General features: G+C 33.7%; 1 protein-coding gene across 2 annotated transcripts in view; it reads right to left on the reverse strand.

Moving 5' to 3' along the window:
- Positions 1–277: 277 nt before the first annotated feature.
- Positions 278–19,909, reverse strand: part of tmem131 (transmembrane protein 131) — a 180,020-nt gene continuing 160,388 nt past the window's right edge. Inside the window, exons 33-41 of one of the 2 annotated variants that reach the window (XM_061978418.2) lie at positions 16,073–16,206; positions 15,891–16,000; positions 15,680–15,832; positions 15,459–15,606; positions 5,363–5,478; positions 4,831–4,894; positions 958–1,061; positions 734–885; positions 278–670 (exon numbers count right to left, since the gene is read on the reverse strand). In XM_061978418.2, coding sequence (XP_061834402.2) covers positions 380–670; positions 734–885; positions 958–1,061; positions 4,831–4,894; positions 5,363–5,478; positions 15,459–15,606; positions 15,680–15,832; positions 15,891–16,000; positions 16,073–16,206 — 1,272 coding nt within the window. In that variant the 3' untranslated portion in view covers positions 278–379. Of the gene's footprint in view, positions 671–733; positions 886–957; positions 1,062–4,830; positions 4,895–5,362; positions 5,479–15,458; positions 15,610–15,679; positions 15,833–15,890; positions 16,001–16,072; positions 16,207–19,909 lie in introns of both variants that reach the window. The other variant, XM_061978417.2, reaches the window with a different exon arrangement.

Genomic DNA, 19,909 nt, shown 5'->3' on the forward strand with positions numbered 1-19,909 from the left:
AGCATGCTGATGCTAACATCTTTTTACCAGGCATAACGTCTCCTTTAGCATTAGCATGTTGATGCTAGCATCTTTTTACCGGGAGTAATGTCTCCTTTAGCATTAGCACGCTGATGCTAACATCTTTTTACCGGGCGTAACGTCTCCTTTAGCATTAGCATGCTGATGCTAAGAGTTGCGCATTGAGGAGGGGGCTCTGTTAAAACCATTTTAAATAAAAGTTTGCATGTCAGTCCGCTGTCAATAAAAAGCCACAAAAAAACGAAGCACCAAAAAGGATGGCGAGCAAATCTTTTCTGTTGGGCATCTCCAATTTAAAAAAAGTAAATTTATCGACCGTTGCCGTGGTGACGCGTCACGTAAGTGCAGGCGTGCAGTTTTAACTGCCGTTCTCGGAGGAACTGGGCCAGGGCTCGGAGCTCCGCCGGCTGAGGGCGGGCCCCCACACGCTCCAGGGGTTGAACGTGCGGCTCATCTCCGCGGAGGCCGCTGGCGACAGGTCGGGGCCGCTGAGCAGGTCCGCCAGGGTGGGCGAATTGGGCGGCGGGGAAAAATGGGGCGAGGAATACGGGGGCAAGGAGGAGTCTGTGCTTGTGGACCAGATGGAGCTGCCGAAGGTGGAGGTGGAGGTGGACCAGGACCAAGGGTTGTGGCTGCTCCCTAGGAGTGACTGAGACAAGACGAGAGACGTGAGCGCCGGCGTCCTTGACGGGCTGCACCTGACGGCTCTTACTGAGGTGGGGGAGGTGGGAGAACCGGAGTTGGCGGGCCAGGAGTGCAGAGAGTCGGGGCCGGGCGCTGCCCACACGGACGACGGCACCGTGATGAAGTCGGACCGGCTCTGCTCAGGCTCCGCCAGCTTCTGGAGGCCCATGTCGCTGAACACTACGACGAGAGAGGCGCCGCCGTCAGACCGCGCTTCGGAGGCCGAGACCACACTCGCCGTGTGAGGCTTACCTCCTGTCAGGTTGAAGGAGTTGTTGGGCCCGAACGCCGAGAAGGAGTTGGTGGAGTGAGGGTTGGAAGTGCTGCTCACGTCGATGGGACTCCACAACCCCGAGCTGCAACGCAAACACACACTCAGAAACTTCACAGTGGTGATGTGATGCGACAAAAGCCAAAAGCAGTGAAGTTGTCACTTTGTGTAAATGGTCAATTTATTGGGATTGTTTTTAATTGTCATTGCTCAAAAACATAATACTGAATCAAAATTCATGTTGTTATGAGTTATTGACATATTTAAGGCTCCAATTATCAATAATATATATACATATATACACATACATACCTACATACATAAATATATACATACATAAATATATTAAAAAATATATATATAAAATATATTAAAAAAATATATACATACATATAAAAAAAAAAAATATATATATATATATATATATGTCTTAATAAGGTTATCCAAAAAATAGTGCTCGATACCGTAGTAGAGCGCAATATATGTATGTGTGGGGAAAAAAAAAATCACAAGACTATTTCATCTCTACAGGCCTGTTTCATGAGGGGGGGTTCCCTCAATCATCAGGAGATTTTAATGGGAGCATTCACATACCATGGATTATATAGGGCACAGAGTGGGTGGGTACAGGCTGGCGTAGGGGCGTGGTGATTGGCTCATGTGTTACCTAGGAGGTGTTTCCGTCTGTGGCGGCATGCTGTTACAATTTCGCTGCGCTTGTTGAGGGATGACAGGTCTGGACGGTGAATAATAAACAGTTTTTCTTTCAAGCATAGGTTGCATCTTTTATTACCACTATTGTAAGGTGTGCTGGATGCAAGAATTTGCCATGTTATTGAATATTCAACATTATTGTCTTTGAGGTCCCAAATGTGTTTGCTGAGTTCTGTGGTATTCCGCAGGTTTTGGTTTCTGAAAGAAGCCTTGTGATTGTTCCATCTGGTTTTGAATTCACCCTCGGTTAATCCTACATATGTGTCGGATGTGTTAATGTCCTTGCGTGTTACCTTAGATTGGTAGACAACTGATGTTTGTAAGCACCCCCCGTTGAGAGGGCAATCAGGTTTCTTTCGACAGTTGCAGCCTTTGTTGGTTTTGGAGTCGCTCTGTCCGGGGGCCGACGGCTCATTTGCAATTGTTTTGTTGTGGTTTGAGATAATTTGTCGTATATTGTTCATACAGCTGTAGCTCAATTTAAAATTGAGGAATTTGTGTCCAATGTTAGTTGAGACGTCTCAACTAACATTGGACACAAATTCCTCAATCTGATTGACAAACACTTTCCCAAAGGCAACACCCTAAGAAAAGTATTCAACAAGAACAACATTAAATTGAGCTACAGCTGTATGAACAATATACGACAAATCATCTCAAACCACAACAAAACAATTGCAAATGAGCCGTCGGCCCCCGGACAGAGCGACTCCAAAACCAACAAAGGTTGCAACTGTCGAAAGAAACCTGATTGCCCTCTCAACGGGGGGTGCTTACAAACATCAGTTGTCTACCAATCTAAGGTAACACGCAAGGACATTAACACATCCGACACATATGTAGGATTAACTGAGGGAGAGTTCAAAACCAGATGGAACAATCACAAGGCTTCTTTCAGAAACCAAAACCTGCGGAATACCACAGAACTCAGCAAACACATTTGGGACCTCAAAGACAATAATGTTGAATATTCAATAACATGGCAAATTCTTGCATCCAGCACACCTTACAATAGTGGTAATAAAAGATGCAACCTATGCTTGAAAGAGAAACTGTTTATTATTTACCGTCCAGACCTGTCATCCCTCAACAAGCGCAGCGAAATTGTAACAGCATGCCGCCACAGACGGAAACACCTCCTAGGTAACACATGAGCCAATCACCACGCCCCTACGCCAGCCTGTACCCACCCACTCTGTGCCCTATATAATCCATGGTATGTGAATGCTCCCATTAAAATCTCCTGATGATTGAGGGAACCCCCCTCATGAAACAGGCCTGTAGAGATGAAATAGTCTTGTGATTTTTTTCCCCACACATACATATATATATATATATATATATATATATATATATATATATACATATATATATATATAATTAAAAAAATATATACATATATATAAAATGTATATAAAAAAATATATATATATGAAATATATACTACATATGCTAAAAAAAAAGTATATTATATATATATCAACATATAAATTTGAAGTGGACCTAGAGATTTAAGTTTTCAAAAATTTTAAATATGACCTTTTTTTTAAAACATTTTTATGACTGAGACCCCTCTGGGTCCCCAGGACCAAACTTGAGAGGATCGCTGAATGTAAAAAATAATCTATACATTGGTGTTGAAAATAAGGCTGAAACGACGCGTCGACGTAGTCGACGTCATCGGTTACGTAAATACGTCGACGCCGTTTTTGTGCGTCGGCGCGTCGCATATTTACGTCACACTACTTTACTGTCATGGCGGAGCGCAAAGCAGACGATGCGAGCGAGGGGAAAAAAGCACGCCAAAAGTCGTCAAAAGTGTGGGAGTATTTCAATAAACGGCCTAATAATGTTGTTGTATGCACACTGTGTCGAGCGGAAATGGCCTATCATAGCAGCACAACGGCTATGAACGAACATTTGAAAAGAAAACCCCCGACAGCGTTCTTGACATCACCATCAACAAGTCAATCGTCCGTGTGCGTATACGCTGTCATCATTACACAAAAACATGAATGTGTCATTTGTATCTGCGTTGTAAATTCATAAACTAAAGCACCGTTTCGCTCTGAGAGGCGCGTTTGGCGTGCCTGTTCAGTGTTTACAAAGACGCGCTCCTCTTTAACGCTGTGGAGAGGCGGCGGCGAGCGAGCGGCGAGGCGGGGCGCGCCGGGAGCGACGCCGCAATCGTGCCCAGGTGCGCGATCCGCGCAGTTAGAAGAGAAAAGACTTTGTGTAAAATTAAAAGATTGTAAACCTGGCAAAGCCGTCTGGCGTTCAGTCTGTCGGTCCTGAAAGAACCCCACGGCACAAGACGTGTCACAAACGCTAACGTTAATTAGTTGTGCAAATACCTTTTACAACATTAACAGTTACATATACTATGTACAAACCAACAATTAACTTTCACTTTAATCATACTATCATTGTTGTGTTATTAAGCAAAATAAGCAATACTTTTACTTTTGTTGAAATGTTTACACTGTACACTTTTTTGTATTGGATGTTTAGCTTTATTTTTGCACATTTTAGCAAATAAGCAATACTTTTACTTTTGTTGAAATGTTTACACTTGTTACAGAATATTTCCGTTTTGCACTTTTTTGTATTGGATGTTTATCTTTATTTTTGCACATTTTAAAGCAAAATAAGCAATACTTTTACTTTTTAAATGCTTATACTATTGCAGAATATTAAGATTTGCACTGGATGTTTACTTTTATATTTGCACATTAAAAAGCAAATACGCTACTTTTAATTGTGTTAAATGTTAAAAGTTTTAAATGTTTACATTGTTACAGAATATTTTGTCATGTTGTTGTCAATGTTGACTGAGTGGCCATACTTTTTTTTTTGTAAATAAAAGCCATGCCTTTTGAAAAAACTGGCCTACATTTATTTTTTCCTCTTCATTTTAAATAAATAAAAAAATCGGTAAAAGGAAAAATAATCTATAGATTAATCGAAAAAATAATCTATAGATTAACCGATTAATCGAAAAAAATAATCTATAGATTAATCGATAGAAAAATAATCGTTAGCTGCAGCCCTAGTTGAAAATGAAAAATATCAAACACGTTTCAGTGTGCGGCACCTAAGTGGGAAAGGTTAGGACAGCCCTGTGCTGGTCACACACTCACCTTTCTGAGCTGTCACTCTCCACTGACGGCATGTGTGCCAGACTCCTGCCTGGTCCGGAACCACCTGGTGGGATGACAGACAATCAGGTTAACGATGTAAATAACAGCACTAGCAGAGCACGCAACAACGCCCCCTATTGGTTGTGATCAAAACTGTGCCGCTTTGGCGCTTTTATGACATCGCTACACAATATTTATCAAATTGGTATTAAAGCGAGTAGATATGCCTCTTAAAGGCTGTGAGTGGATAAGGAACACAGAGCCACAGCATCATTGGTCCTTTGAACCTGCTCTTGTCTTAAACCTGTCGCCAAAAAACCCTCCGCTTCAACTAAAAGACAGCTTAAATCCATTCCAGACAGTTAATAGTGAACAGGTTAGTGTTTTTCACACCTACGATTGTTCTGACTCATTTCAAACCTTTTCCAACATTCCACACTACAAAATAAAAGCATGTACGATTCATAAGAAAGATGTTTTGACACAATGCTTGTGTCTACTTCTTATCTTCATCGCCCAGGAGCGTTCCTACCTGGACTCTTGTCGTAACCAGCAGCCACGGCGGCGAAGGTGGGGTTGCCATTTTTGCCAGGGAGTGGACCAGGCGAGCACACTTTGTTTCCCGGAGCTTTCTTCTGGCTGACGTCGCTGCAAAATAAGAACGGGCGTGGTGAGGGTTGAGGCCATTGATCAGGCATATTCAAAGGCCTACTGAAAGCCACTACTAGCGACCACGCAGTCTGATAGTTTATACATCAATGATGAAATCTGAACATTGCAACACATGCCAATACGGCCGGGTTAGTTTACTAAAGTTCAATTTTAAATTTTGCGCGGAATATCCTGCTGAAAACGTCTCGGTATGATGACATTATTTATATTATGATTTATAATTATGGCCTTTTTATCTTCTAATTTAAACTTTTATCTCATGCTTTCGACTATTTCATGATAATCATCTCATAATTTCAATTTGTTTTGAGTAATTTACATTTTTAATCTCAAATTTTGACTTTTCATCTCAAAGTATACACTTATTTTATAATTAGGACTTTTTTTAATCTCATATTTCTCACAATTTTGACTTTTTCTTATAATTTAAACTTTTTTCCCCCCATAATTAAAATGTTTCTTCTCATAATTATCACTTTATACCTCATAATTTTGACTGCATTTTATAATTTTGACTTTTTAACCTCAATTTCAACATCCTATTCCTTAATTGTAGACTTTTTATCTCATAATTACAACTTTATCACTCATAATCATGACTTTTTATCTCAAATTTTAGACTTATCTCATTTTTGTATTTCATATTTTCGAATTCTCATAATTGAACATTTATCTTATAATTTCGTTTTTTTTTATCTCATAATAATGATTAACGTTTTATCTCCTAATTTTGACTTTGCATCTAATAATCATGGCTTTTTTGATTGATTGATTTTTTATCTCATAATCATGACTTTTTGTCTCATAATTTTGACTTTTTGTCTCACAATTTTTTGTTTCTAATATTTATGACCTTTTATCTTCTAATTTTGACTTTTTATCTCATGTTTTTGACTATATCATAATGACTATCTCGTTATTTCAACTTTTTAACTAATTTAAATTTTTAATCTCAAATTCTGACTTTTTATCTCATAGTATATATACACACTAATTTATGTAAAAATTATGTATATATACACACTAATATACATAATTTCAACTTTTTAACTAATTAAAATTTTTAATCTCAAATTCTGACTTTTCATCTCATAGAATATATACACACTAATTTATATAAAAAATTATGTATATATACACACTAATATACATAATTTCAACTTTTTTTCACATAATTTAAATTTTTCATTTCATAATTATGACTTTATAGCTCATAATGTTGACTGCATTTTATAATTTTGACTTTTTAACTTCAATTTCAACATTCTATCTCTTAATTTTGACTTTTTATTTCACAATTTCGACTTTGTATCTATCTCATAATTAATTTTTATTTAATATTTTCGAATTCTCATAATCATGACCTTTTATCTTATAATTTCAACTTTTTTCCCCCCATAATTAAAATGTTTCTTCTCATAATTATCACTTTATACCTCATAATTTTGACTGCATTTTATATCTTTGACTTTTTAACCTCAATTTCAACATCCTATTCCTTAATTGTAGACTTTTTATCTCATAATTACGACTTTATCTCTCATAATCATGACTTTTTATCTCAAAATTTAGACTTCTCATTTTTGTATTTCATATTTTCGAATTCTCATAATTGAACATTTATCTTATAATTTAGTTTTTTTTAATCTCATAACAATGATTAACGTTTTATCTCCTAATTTTGACTTTGCATCTAATAATCATGGCTTTTTTGATTGATTGATATCTCATAATCATGGTTTTTTATCTCATAATCATAACTTTTTGTCTCACAATTTTTTATTTCATAATTTTTTATTTCTAATATTTATGACCTTTTTTATCTTCTAATTTTGACTTTTTATCTCATGTTTTCGACTATATCATAATGACTATCTCGTTATTTCAACTTTTTGACTAATTTAAATTTTTAATCTCAAATTCTGACTTTTCATCTCATAGTATATATACACACTAATTTATAATGACTTTTCTTATCTCATAATTTCAACTTTTTTTTCACATAATTTACATTTTTCATTTCATAATTATGACTTTATAGCTCATAATGTTGACTGCATTTTATAATTTTGACTTTTTAACCTCAATTTCGACATTCTATCTCTTAATTTTGACTTTTTATTTCACAATTTCGACTTCGTATCTATCTCATAATGAATTTTTATTTAATATTTTCAAATTCTCATAATCATGACCTTTTATCTTATAATTTCAACTTTTTCCCCCCCATAATTAAAATTTTTCTTCTCATAATTATGACTTTATACCTCATAATTTTGACTGCATTTTATAATTTTGACTTTTGAACCTGAATTTCAACATCCTATTCCTTAATTGTAGACTTTTTATCTCATAATTACGACTTTATATCTCATAATCATGACTTTTTAACTCAAAATTTAGACTTCTCATTTTTGTATTTCATATTTTCAAATTCTCATAATTGAACATTTATCTTATAATTTCATTTTTTTTATCTCATAATAATGATTAACATTTTATCTCCTAATTTTGACTTTGCATCTAATAATCATGGCTTTTTTGATTGATTGATTGATTGATTTTTTTATCTCATAATCATGGCTTTTTATCTCATAATCATGACTTTTTGTCTCATAATTTTGACTTTTTGTCTCACAATTTTTTATTTCTAATATTTATGACCTTTTATCTTCTAATTTTGACTTTTTATCTCATGATTTCGACTATATCATAATGACTATCTCGTCATTTCAACTTTTTAACTAATTTAAATTTTGAATCTCAAATTCTGACTTTTCATCTCATAGTATATATACACACTCATTTATAATTATGACTTTTCTTATCTCATAATTTCAACTTTTTTTCCACATAATTTAAATTTTTCATTTCATAATTATGACTTTATAGCTCATAATGTTGACTGCATTTTATAATTTTGACTTTTTAACCTCAATTTCGACATTCTATCTCTTAATTTTGACTTTTTATTTCACAATTTCGACTTTGTATCTATCTCATAATGAATTTTTATTTCATATTTTCGAATTCTCATAATCATGACCTTTTATCTTATAATTTCAACTTTTTTCCCCCCATAATTAAAACTTTTCTTCTCATAATTATGACTTTATACCTCATCATTTTGACTGCATTTTATAATTTTGACTTTTTAACCTCAATTTCAACATCCTATTCCTTAATTGTAGACTTTTTATCTCATAATTACGACTTTATCTCTCATAATCATGACTTTTATCTCAAAATTTAGACTTCTCATTTTTGTATTTCATATTTTCAAATTCTCATAATTGAACATTTATCTTATAATTTAGTTTTTTTTAATCTCATAATTATGATTAACGTTTTATCTCCTAATTTTGACTTTGCATCTAATAATCATGGCTTTTTTGATTGATTGATTGATTTTTATCTCAAAATCATGTTTTTTTTATCTCATAATCATGACTTTTTGTCTCATAATTTTGACTTTTTGTCTCACAATTTTTTATTTCATAATTTTTTATTTCTAATATTTATGACCTTTTATCTTCTAATTTTGACTTTTTATCTCATGATTTCGACTATATCATAATGACTATCTCGTTATTTCAACTTTTTGACTAATTTAAATTTTTAATCTCAAATTCTGACTTTTCATCTCATAGTATATATACACATTAATTTATAATTATGACTTTTCTTATCTCATAATTTCAACTTTTTTTCACATAATTTAAATTTTTCATTTCATAATTATGACTTTATAGCTCATAATGTTGACTGCATTTTATCATTTTGACTTTTTAACCTCAATTTCGACATTCTATCTCTTAATTTTGACTTTTTATTTCACAATTTCGACTTTGTATCCATCTCATAATGAATTTTTATTTCATACACTATATATACACTAATTTTATAATTAGGACTTCTTTTTTTTTTAATCTCATATTTCTCACAATTTTGACTTTTTCTTATAATTTCAACTTTTTTCCCCCATAATTAAAACTTTTCTTCTCATAATTATGACTTTATACCTCATAATTTTGACTGCATTTTATAATTTTGACTTTTTAACCTCAATTTCAACATCCTATTTCTTAATTGTAGACTTTTTATCTCATAATTACGACTTTATCTCTCATAATCATGACTTTTTAACTCAAAATTTAGACTTCTCATTTTTGTATTTCATATTTTCGAATTCTCATAATTGAACATTTATAATTTCGTTTTTTTTATCTCATAATAATGATTAACGTTTTATCTCCTAATTTTGACTTTGCATCTAATAATCATGGCTTTTTTGATTGATTGATTGATAGATTTTTTATCTCATAATCATGACTATTTGTCAAATAATTTTGACTTTTTGTCTCACAATTTTTTATTTCTAATATTTATGACCTTTTATCTTCTAATTTTGACTTTTTATCTCATGTTTTCGACTATATCATAATGACTATCTCGTTATTTCAACTTTTTAACTAATTTAAATTTTTAATCTCAAATTCTGACTTTTCATCTCATAGTATATATACACACTAATTTATAATTATGACTTTTCTTATCTCATAATTTCAACTTTTTTTTCACATAATTTAAATTTTTCATTTCATAATTATGACTTTATAGCTCATAATGTTGACTGCATTTTATAATTTTGACTTTTTAACCTCAATTTCGACATTCTATCTCTTAATTTTGACTTTTTATTTCACAATTTCGACTTTGTATCTATCTCATAATGAATTTTTATTTCATATTTTCGAATTCTCATAATCATGACCTTTTATCTTATAATTTCAACTTTTTTCCCCCATAATTAAAATTTTTCTTCTCATAAGTATCACTTTATACCTCATAATTTTGACTGCATTTTATAATTTTGACTTTTTAACCTCAATATCAACATCCTATTCCTTAATTGTAGACTTTTTATCTCATAATTACGACTTTATCACTCATAATCATGACTTTTTATCTAAAAATTTAGACTTATCTCGTTTTTGCATTTCATATTTTTGAATTCTAATAATTGAACATTTATCTTATAATTTAGTTTTTTTTATCTCATAATAATGATTAACATTTTATCTCCTAATTTTGACTTTGCATCTAATAATCATGGCTTTTTTGATTGATTGATTTTGTATCTCATAATCATGGCTTTTTATCTCATAATCATGACTTTTTGTCTCATAATTTTGACTTTTTGACTCACAATTTTTTATTTCATAATTTTTTATTTCTAATATTTATGACCTTTTATCTTCTAATTTTGACTTTTTATCTCATGATTTCGACTATATCATAATGACTATCTCGTTATTTCAACTTTTTGACTAATTTAAATTTTTAATCTCAAATTCTGACTTTTCATCTCATAGTATATATACACACTAATTTATAATTATGACTTTTCTTATCTCATAATTTCAACTTTTTTTCACATAATTTAAATTTTTCATTTCATAATTATGACTTTATAGCTCATAATGTTGACTGCATTTTATAATTTTGACTTTTTAACCTCAATTTCAACATTCTATCTCTTAATTTTGACTTTTTATTTCACAATTTCAACTTTGTATCTATCTCATAATGAATTTTTATTTCATATTTTCGAATTCTCATAATCATGACCTTTTATCTTATAATTTCAACTTTTTCGCCCCATAATTAAAATTTTTCTTCTCATAATTATCACTTTATACCTCATAATTTTGACCGCATTTTATAATTTTGACTTTTTAACCTCAATTTCAACATCCTATTCCTTAATTGTAGACTTTTTATGTCACAATTACGACTTTCTCTCATAATCATGACTTTTTATCTCAAAATTTAGACTTTTCATTTTTGTATTTCATATTTTCGAATTCTCATAATTGAACATTTATCTTATAATTTCGTTTTTTTATCTCATAATTATGATTAACGTTTTATCTCCTAATTTTGACTTTGCATCTAATAATCATGGCTTTTTTGATTGATTGATTTTTTATCTCATAATCATGGCTTTTTATCTCATAATCATGACTTTTTGTCTCATAATTTTGACTTTTTGTCTCACAATTTTTTATTTCATAATTTTTTATTTCTAATATTTATGACCTTTTATCTTCTAATTTTGACTTTTTATCTCATGATTTCGACTATATCATAATGACTATCTCGTTATTTCAACTTTTTAACTAATTTAAATTTTTAATCTCAAATTCTGACTTTTCATCTCATAGTATATATACACATTAAGTAAGTTATAATCATGACTTTTCTTATCTCATAATTACGACTTTGTATCTCATAATTACACATTTTTATCTCATAATTACGACTTTTTTATGTGATAAATATGACTTTCTTCTCAATATTTCAACATTGGTTGATTAGAATTTCCAGAAGAACAGCCTCATGTCAAATGTTCCTTTTTTTAACCCCCAAAACAAAACAGAAATAAAATGCATCTCTTAATTATATCTTTGTCTCAAAATTACAACTTTTATCTCATAATTCCAATTTTTTATCTCATAATTTCAACTTTTTTTTCACATAATTTACATTTTTCATTTCACAATTATGACTTTATAGCTCATAATGTTGACTGCATTTTATAATTTTGACTTTTTAACCTCAATTTCGACATTCTATCTCTTAATTTTGACTTATTTCACAATTTCGACTTTGTATCTATCTCATAATGAATTTTTATTTCATATTTTCGAATTCTCATAATCAGGACCTTTTATCTTATGATTTCGACTTTTTATCTCATAACTTTTTATTTCATAATTTCGAATTCTCATTATTATGACCTTTTATCTTCTAATTTGGACTTTTTATCTCATAGTTTTGATCGATCTTGTTGTCTCTCATGTATGACATTCTGAATTTGGGTTTTCATCAACTGTAAGCTATTATCCAAATTCAAACTTTAAAAAAATACATTTGTTGTGTCGCAAAAGTCAGCTTTTTCAATGAAACCGGATGAAATGGCTAATTGTAACTTATTGAGCCAGTGGTCATCAAAAATCAGGAAATCACCCAGGTATCCTCATATAAATATTTAGGGGTTCATATTGATAATCTTCTCTGCTGGAAGACACATATTGACAAACTGTGCAATAGACTGCAACAGAGGCTATATTTTTTGCGAAGATTAAGATTGTACGGCGTAAGCAGCCACATCATGATGATTTTCTACCGTGCCATTGTAGAGAGCATCATTAGATACGGCAATGAAAATCGTAGGGAGGAAAGAATATGAGCCTATACAGAGCATCTATGAGCAGGCAGTTAGGAAAAAAGCTAAGAAAATGATTTCCAACTCACAACACCCACTCTTTCCTGAATATGGAACCCTGCCATCAGGGAGAAGACTCCGGGTCCCACTATGCAAATCTAACCGCCTTAAATTATCATTTGTCCCAGCCTCCATTAAGCTGACCAACAATGTGCAATAGAATTTTAATACATAGGTTAGCACTTTTTTTTAGCACATAGCACTTTAGCACATAGCACTTTGGAACTAAGCACTTTAGCACACAGCACTTTATCCATGAGCTCTAGTGCAATGCACATTGGTACTTTATCTTTATCTCCATACTGTAGATTGTATGCCTACATCAAAGTGCCACCTATGTCTATCAAGCTCCATGTTCTGATGTTTAAATGTTAGTTGTATGGTTGTGGTTGTGTCTGTGCTTGTGTTTTTGTTCTGTTGTTTTTGGGTATGTTAAGAAAGCAATGATGATGCCCAAGACAAATTTCCCCGCGGGGACAATAAAGTTGAACCTTGAACCTTATTGAGATACTGTATATATTGTAAGAGATTTGCCACAAACTTTGACACCCCCATGTTTAAGGGAGGTGGATCATTTCTGGCACATCTCAGGGTTGGTAGTCAGGGCCGGCCCGTGGCATAGGCCGTATAGGCAAATGCTAAGGGCGCCGTCCATCAGGGGGCGCCACGCCAGTGCCACAAATGTTGGAGGAAAAAAAAAAAAAAAAAAAAGTTGATACTATTATTTCTAAATACAAAAAATAATCCAACGTTAATTAAAATGCAAAGTAAAGCCTATTTAATAGAAATATTATTTGTTACAACAGTTTTGTAATATGTAATTAATTAATTAATTCAGTCATTATTAACATACTGAGATGAAGAATATCTTATTTTCACTAAGGTTGAAAGTATTTCTCATAATTCTTCTTCTTTGTACTCTGTAAGCACTATTATTTTGAACAACCTCTTAAACTGGATCATATCAGTACAATTTTTAACTTCTTTACTTAATCCATTCCATAATTTAAATCCACATACTGATATGCTTAAAAGTTCTAAGTGTTGTACGTGCATATAAATGTTTGTATTAGATCTTTTAAGCAGGTGTTTACATTGTTATATTGCCTTCTGGTTAGCTAATGTTTGCCCTGCAGGTAATAGTCACTTTTCCACCCCTTTATATATTAGGTATAGTTGTACCGTATTTTCCGCACTATAAGGCGCACCTAAAAACCACAATTTTTCTCAAAAGCTGACAGTGCGCCTTATAACCCGGTGCGCTTTATTACGATTCATTTTCATAAAGTTTCGATCTCGCAACTTCGGTAAACAGCCGCCATCTTTTTTCCCGGTAGAACAGGAAGCGCTTCTTCTTCTACGCAAGCAACCGCCAAGGAAAGCACCCGCCCCCATAGAACAGGAAGCGCTTCTTCTTCTACTGTAAGCAACCACCCGCCCCCGGAAGAAGAAGAAAAAACGCGCGGATATCACCGTACGTTTCATTTCCTGTTTACATCTGTAAAGACCACAAAATGGCTCCTACTACGCGACAAGGATCCGGTTCATAAAAAGACGCAATCTCTCCATCCGCACACGGATTACTACCGTATTTCACAGCAACTGATATTCCTGTGAACCGCACTGTGGAACGGGAGCACGTACGGTGAATATTCGCACCACAGGGAATGAGAAGTCATCCTTCACTGTGGTTCTAGCTTGCCATGCTAACTTCCACCCATGGTGATATTCAAAAGGAAGACCTTGCCAAAAGAGACCTTTCCAGCCGGCGTCATCATAAAAGCTAACTCGAAGGGATGGATGGATGAAGAAAAGATGAGCGAGTGGTTAAGGGAAGTTTACGCGAAGAGGCCGGGTGGCTTTTTTCACACAGCTCCGAAGGCGAACACACCTTCACTAAGACGGGCAGACAGCGCCGGACGACATACGCCAACATCTGCCAGTGGATCGTAAATGCCTGGGCAGATATTTCTGTCACAACTGTGGTCCGAGCTTTCCGGAAGGCAGGATTCACAGAACTGCTGCACAACAACAGCGACACTGAATCCGATGACTTCGACGAGACGGAGCCGGCCATTTTTGGATCCCACGCTTGCGCAACTTTTCAATTCGGACACCGAAGACGAAGAATTCGAAGGATTTACGAATGAAGAATAACTTCAGAAGGTGAGCGCTATGTTTATTTTGTGTGTTGTGACATTAACGTTCGAGCAACATTATGTTGCTATTTATTGCTCTACACCATTTTGAATTTTACTATGTTTGTGATTGCACATTTGCGTACATTTTGGGACAGAGTTGTTAGAACGCTGGTTTTCAATATATTATTAAAGTTTGACTGAACTATCTGACTGTTTTTTTGACATTCACTTTAGCGCAGCGTTTTTTTGACATTCACTTTAGCGCAGCGTAGGCGCGGCTTATAGTCCGGGGCGGCTTATTGGTGGACAAAATTATGAAATATGTAATTCATAGAAGGTGCGGCTAATAATCCGGTGCGCCTTATAGTGCGGAAAATACGGTAAGTAAAAAAAAAAGGTCAAAGACAAAGCTATTCGGGTTCTTGTGAGTATATACACTTCACTGCCGATGTGGGGGGGCGCCACCTAAAATCTTGCCTAGGGCGCCAGATTGGTTAGGGCCGGGCCTGTTGGTAGTCACACACCTGTTGCTGTTGAGGACGCTGCTGTAGCTTCCTCGGGACAACAAGCTGGGGGAGGTGGGCGGCGGGGAGTAAGCCCCCGCCGTGGCGGAACTTTTTAAGAAGGGGTCTGCGTTTAATGTCTGGAGGGAGATCTGCTGGAGACTATCTGCTGCTGGGTAGAAGAAAAGGTTGCGTCGAAAAAAAGGACGATTCCAACGGGAGTGTAGAAAGTAGGCACTTACCAACGCTGTGTGAGGAAACGGGCACGTCCCACTCCGGCAGGGCGAAGTCCTTTTCGCCCTCGGAGCCGCTACTGTGACCCAGCTCCTGCGCCAAGCTGCTCGACAATAGTTTGGCCAGCAATGCAGAGCGGCTCTCTTCTACCTTGGCATCAACTGCGGGAGGAAAAAGGTGTTCAAGAGAGAAAACAAAACACAAGAAAGTAGGACTCACATCTGGGTTTCTGCGGCGGCCGTAACTTAGGGGCGGGAGGGACGGGGTGGAGGGTTTTGGACTTTCGCGGTTTGTTCTCGAGCAGCGTGACATACGGCAGCTCCAAGGAACTGAAGAAAAAAGCCAATGAAGGAGCGAGGTAACTAACACACCTGGGAGCTGACATTTCACTAAATACACACCTGGATTTTTCTACTTGGTTCTCCTTCTTTGAAGAGACCTGTTTTTTACTTTTATGTTTGGTAAGGAAACTGGAAGGTTCTTCTCTTGCTTCTTTCGCTGTGTTTGTTGTCCGTCCTTTCTTTTTTGCTGGTTCCTGGCAGGGAAGAGAGGAGGAGTTTTACACACAACCACCATGATGGACCTGGCTCCAACTGGAGACAACCTGAAAGCAGCTATGTCCAAACTGAGTGCTGACTAAGGCTGAAACGACGCGAGTTGTGTGCATGTAGCGTGCTTAGTCTGGAGGCTAAATACACACAGTGTGTTATGTAACTGTTGTTTATTGTTGATATTCTTTGCTTAGTTTGATAAATGTTGCAGTTTGCTTCATCAGGAGGGTGAAGTCGCTCAACTTCAAGTGTTGGATTTAACTGTGTTGGATCATTGGCTGCTGGTGAGGGCATAGAAAAAGGGGCATTTTTCTACCAGTAGACAGCGTTTAAGATTGAGTGTTTCACTGCTAAATTAATAATATATTTATATTGAATATGGATTTTAAATATGTATCTAAATAGGTGGTTAATTGGTTAGGTATTTATGTATTTGCATATTGGGTTTTCTGCTGCATTTATCTATTGTGTTTCTGGGTTTAAATGTATTTTATATGTATCTTGGTGCATTTATGTTGAGACAATTTATTTAAAATCTGTTTTAACTTAAAGGGAAAAGATGTGTCCATTTTCTTGCACTTGTTTAATGGTTAAGAGTTTGATAATTGATTGATTTTTTACAGCATGTTAATCTTGTGGTGTTTTGTCCTTAAAGGTTTTTCACCTACTAAAGAAGCTAAAGGCTACTAAAGGCTACTAAAGACAGCTAATGACAGCTAATGACAGCTAAAGAAACTAAAGAAACTAAAGAAACTAAAGTCTACTAACACTGCTAAAGACCGCTAAAAAGACTAAAGAAGAAAAACGAAGCCGTTTCTTCGTTGGAAAAACTGTTGCAAACTAAAGGAAAATAAAAGGAAAAAGTAACTACGGTCTGGTCTTTTGAGTGAAATCCAGAAGCCACATTCAGCATTAGTACATCCCTTCAAGTGTGGGATAAGCACAGCGAAAAAAGCAAAACACTTGACAGTTGTTGTATGCACACTGTGTCGAGCGGAAAAGGCCTATCATAGCAGCACAACGGCTATGAAGGAACATTTGAAAAGAAAACACCCGACAGCGTTCTTGCCATCACCATCAACTAGTCAATCGTCCGCGTGAGTATACGTTGTCATCATTACACAAAAACATGAATGTGTCATTTGTATATGCGTTGTAAATTCATAATCTAAAACACTGTTTCGCTCTGAGAGGCGCGTTTGGCGTGCCTGTTCAGTGTTTACAAAGACGCGCTCCTCTTTAACGCTAACGTTAATTAGTTGTGCAAATACCTTTTACAACATTAACAGTTACATATACTATGTACAAACCAACAATTAACTTTCACTTTAATCATACTATCATTGTTGTGATATTAAGCAAAATAAGCAATACTTTTACTTTTGTTGAAATGTTTACACTGTTACAGAATATTTCGTTTTGCACTTTTTTGTATTGGATGTTTATCTTTATTTTTGCACATTTTAAAGCAAAATAAGCAATACTTTTACTTTAGAAATGCTTATACTATTGCAGAATATTAAGATTTGCACTGGATGTTTACTTTTATATTTGCACATTAAAAAGCAAATAAGCTACTTTTAATTGTGTTAAATGTTAAAAGTTTTAAATGTTTACATTGTTACAGAATATTTTGTCATGTTGTTGTCAATGTTGACTGAGTGGCCATACTTTTTTTTTTTTGTAAATAAAAGTCATGCCTTTTGAAAAAACTGGCCTACATTTATTTTTTCATCTTCATTTTAAATAAAAAAAATAATCGGTAAAAGGAAAAATAATCTATAGATTAATCGAAAAAAAAATCTATAGATTAACCGATTAATCGGAAAAAATAATCTATAGATTAATCGAAAAAAAAATCTATAGATTAACCGATTAATCGAAAAAAATAATCTATAGATTAATCGATAGAAAAATAATCGTTAGCTGCAGCCTTAGTGCTGACGTTTATTGCTTACAATGCACACCCATAAATGATTCTTACTTTATAAAAAGGGAAAAGAACAATTGGTAATGGTGCGTCGCTACACTGAGGAATGACAACTTCACTTGTGTTCTTTGGAGTTACTTCTTCCTTCATGATGCCTCCAAGTGGGAGACTCTTCTGCTGGCTTTTTATCTCACAGCTACAATTTATAGCTCATAATTACACATTTTTTTCCCCATAATTACGACTTTTTATCTAATAATTATGACTTTCTTCTCAATATTTCAACATTGGTTGATTGAATTTGAAGGGATATAGAATTTCTAGACTAACAGCCACACGTCAAATGTTCTTTTTTTAACCTCCAAACAAAACACACAAAGAAATACAATTTCCCTTAATTATATCTTTTTGTCTCAAAGTTACAACTTTTATCTCATAATTTAAACTTTTTATCTCATAATTTAACCTTCTTATCTCATAATTTAAACTGTTAATCTCATAATTTAACCTTTTTATCTCATTTAATTTCTACTATTTAATAATAATAATAATAATAATGGATATTTTATATTGTGCTTTTCTATTTATTAGATACTCAAAGCACTCACAGAGAAGTGAGAATTTATTTATTTCATAATCACGACTTTGAATCTCATAATTACGACTTTGTATCTCATAATTACGACTTTGTACCTCATAATTACACATTTTTATCTCATAATTACGACTTTTTTATGTGATAGATATGACTTTCTTCTCAATATTTCAACATTGGTTGATTAGAATTTCCAGAAGAACAGCCTCATGTCAAATGTTCCTTTTTTTAACCCCCAAAACAAAACACACAAAGAAATAAAATGCATTTCTTAATTATATCTTTGTCTCAAAATTACAACTTTTATCTCATAATTCCAATTTTTTATCTCATAATTTAAACTTTTTGTCCCATAATTTCAACTTTTTATCTCAATTTCAACTTTTTATCTCATAATTTAAACTTTTTATCCCATAATTTCAACTTTTTATCTCAATTTCAACTTTTTATCTCATAATTTAAACTTTTTATCTCATAATTTCTACTTTTTATCTCATAATTTCGACTTTTTATCTCATAATTACGACTTTGTACCTCACAATTATGACTTTCTTCTCAATACTTCAACATTGGTTGATTGATGAGTTTTAAGGTATATAACATTTCCAGAATTTCCTTTTTTTTAACCTCCAAAGAAAACACAAAAATAAAACGTATCTCTTAAATATTACTTTTTGTCTCAAAACTTCGACTTCTTATCTCATAATTATGACTTTCTTAAGACTTTCGACTTTATTGAAAAAATATTTTGAGTTTTAAAGGGGAACTGCACTTTTTTATTTTGTCTATCGTTCACAATCATTAAAGACAGGACTGATTGATTTTTTTTGAGTGCATTCTAAATGTTAAATAAACATAAATAAAAGTCCGCTTACAGCATACTTGCCAACCTTGAGACCTCCGATTTCGGGAGGTGGGGGGGTGGTCGGGGCAGGGGCGGGGGCGTGGTCGGGGCGTGGTCGGGGGCGTGGTTAAGAGGGGAGGAGTATATTTACAGCTAGAATTCACCAAGTCAAGTATTTCATATATTATATATTATAAGAAATACTTGACTTTCAGTGAATTCTAGCTATATATATATAAATATATATTTATTGTATTATATATATACATATATATAAATAAGATAAATACTTGAATTTCAGTGTTCATTTATTTACAC

Source organism: Nerophis lumbriciformis, linkage group LG18, assembly GCF_033978685.3.
Source record: "Nerophis lumbriciformis linkage group LG18, RoL_Nlum_v2.1, whole genome shotgun sequence".
Classification (NCBI taxonomy): Eukaryota; Metazoa; Chordata; class Actinopteri; order Syngnathiformes; family Syngnathidae; genus Nerophis; species Nerophis lumbriciformis.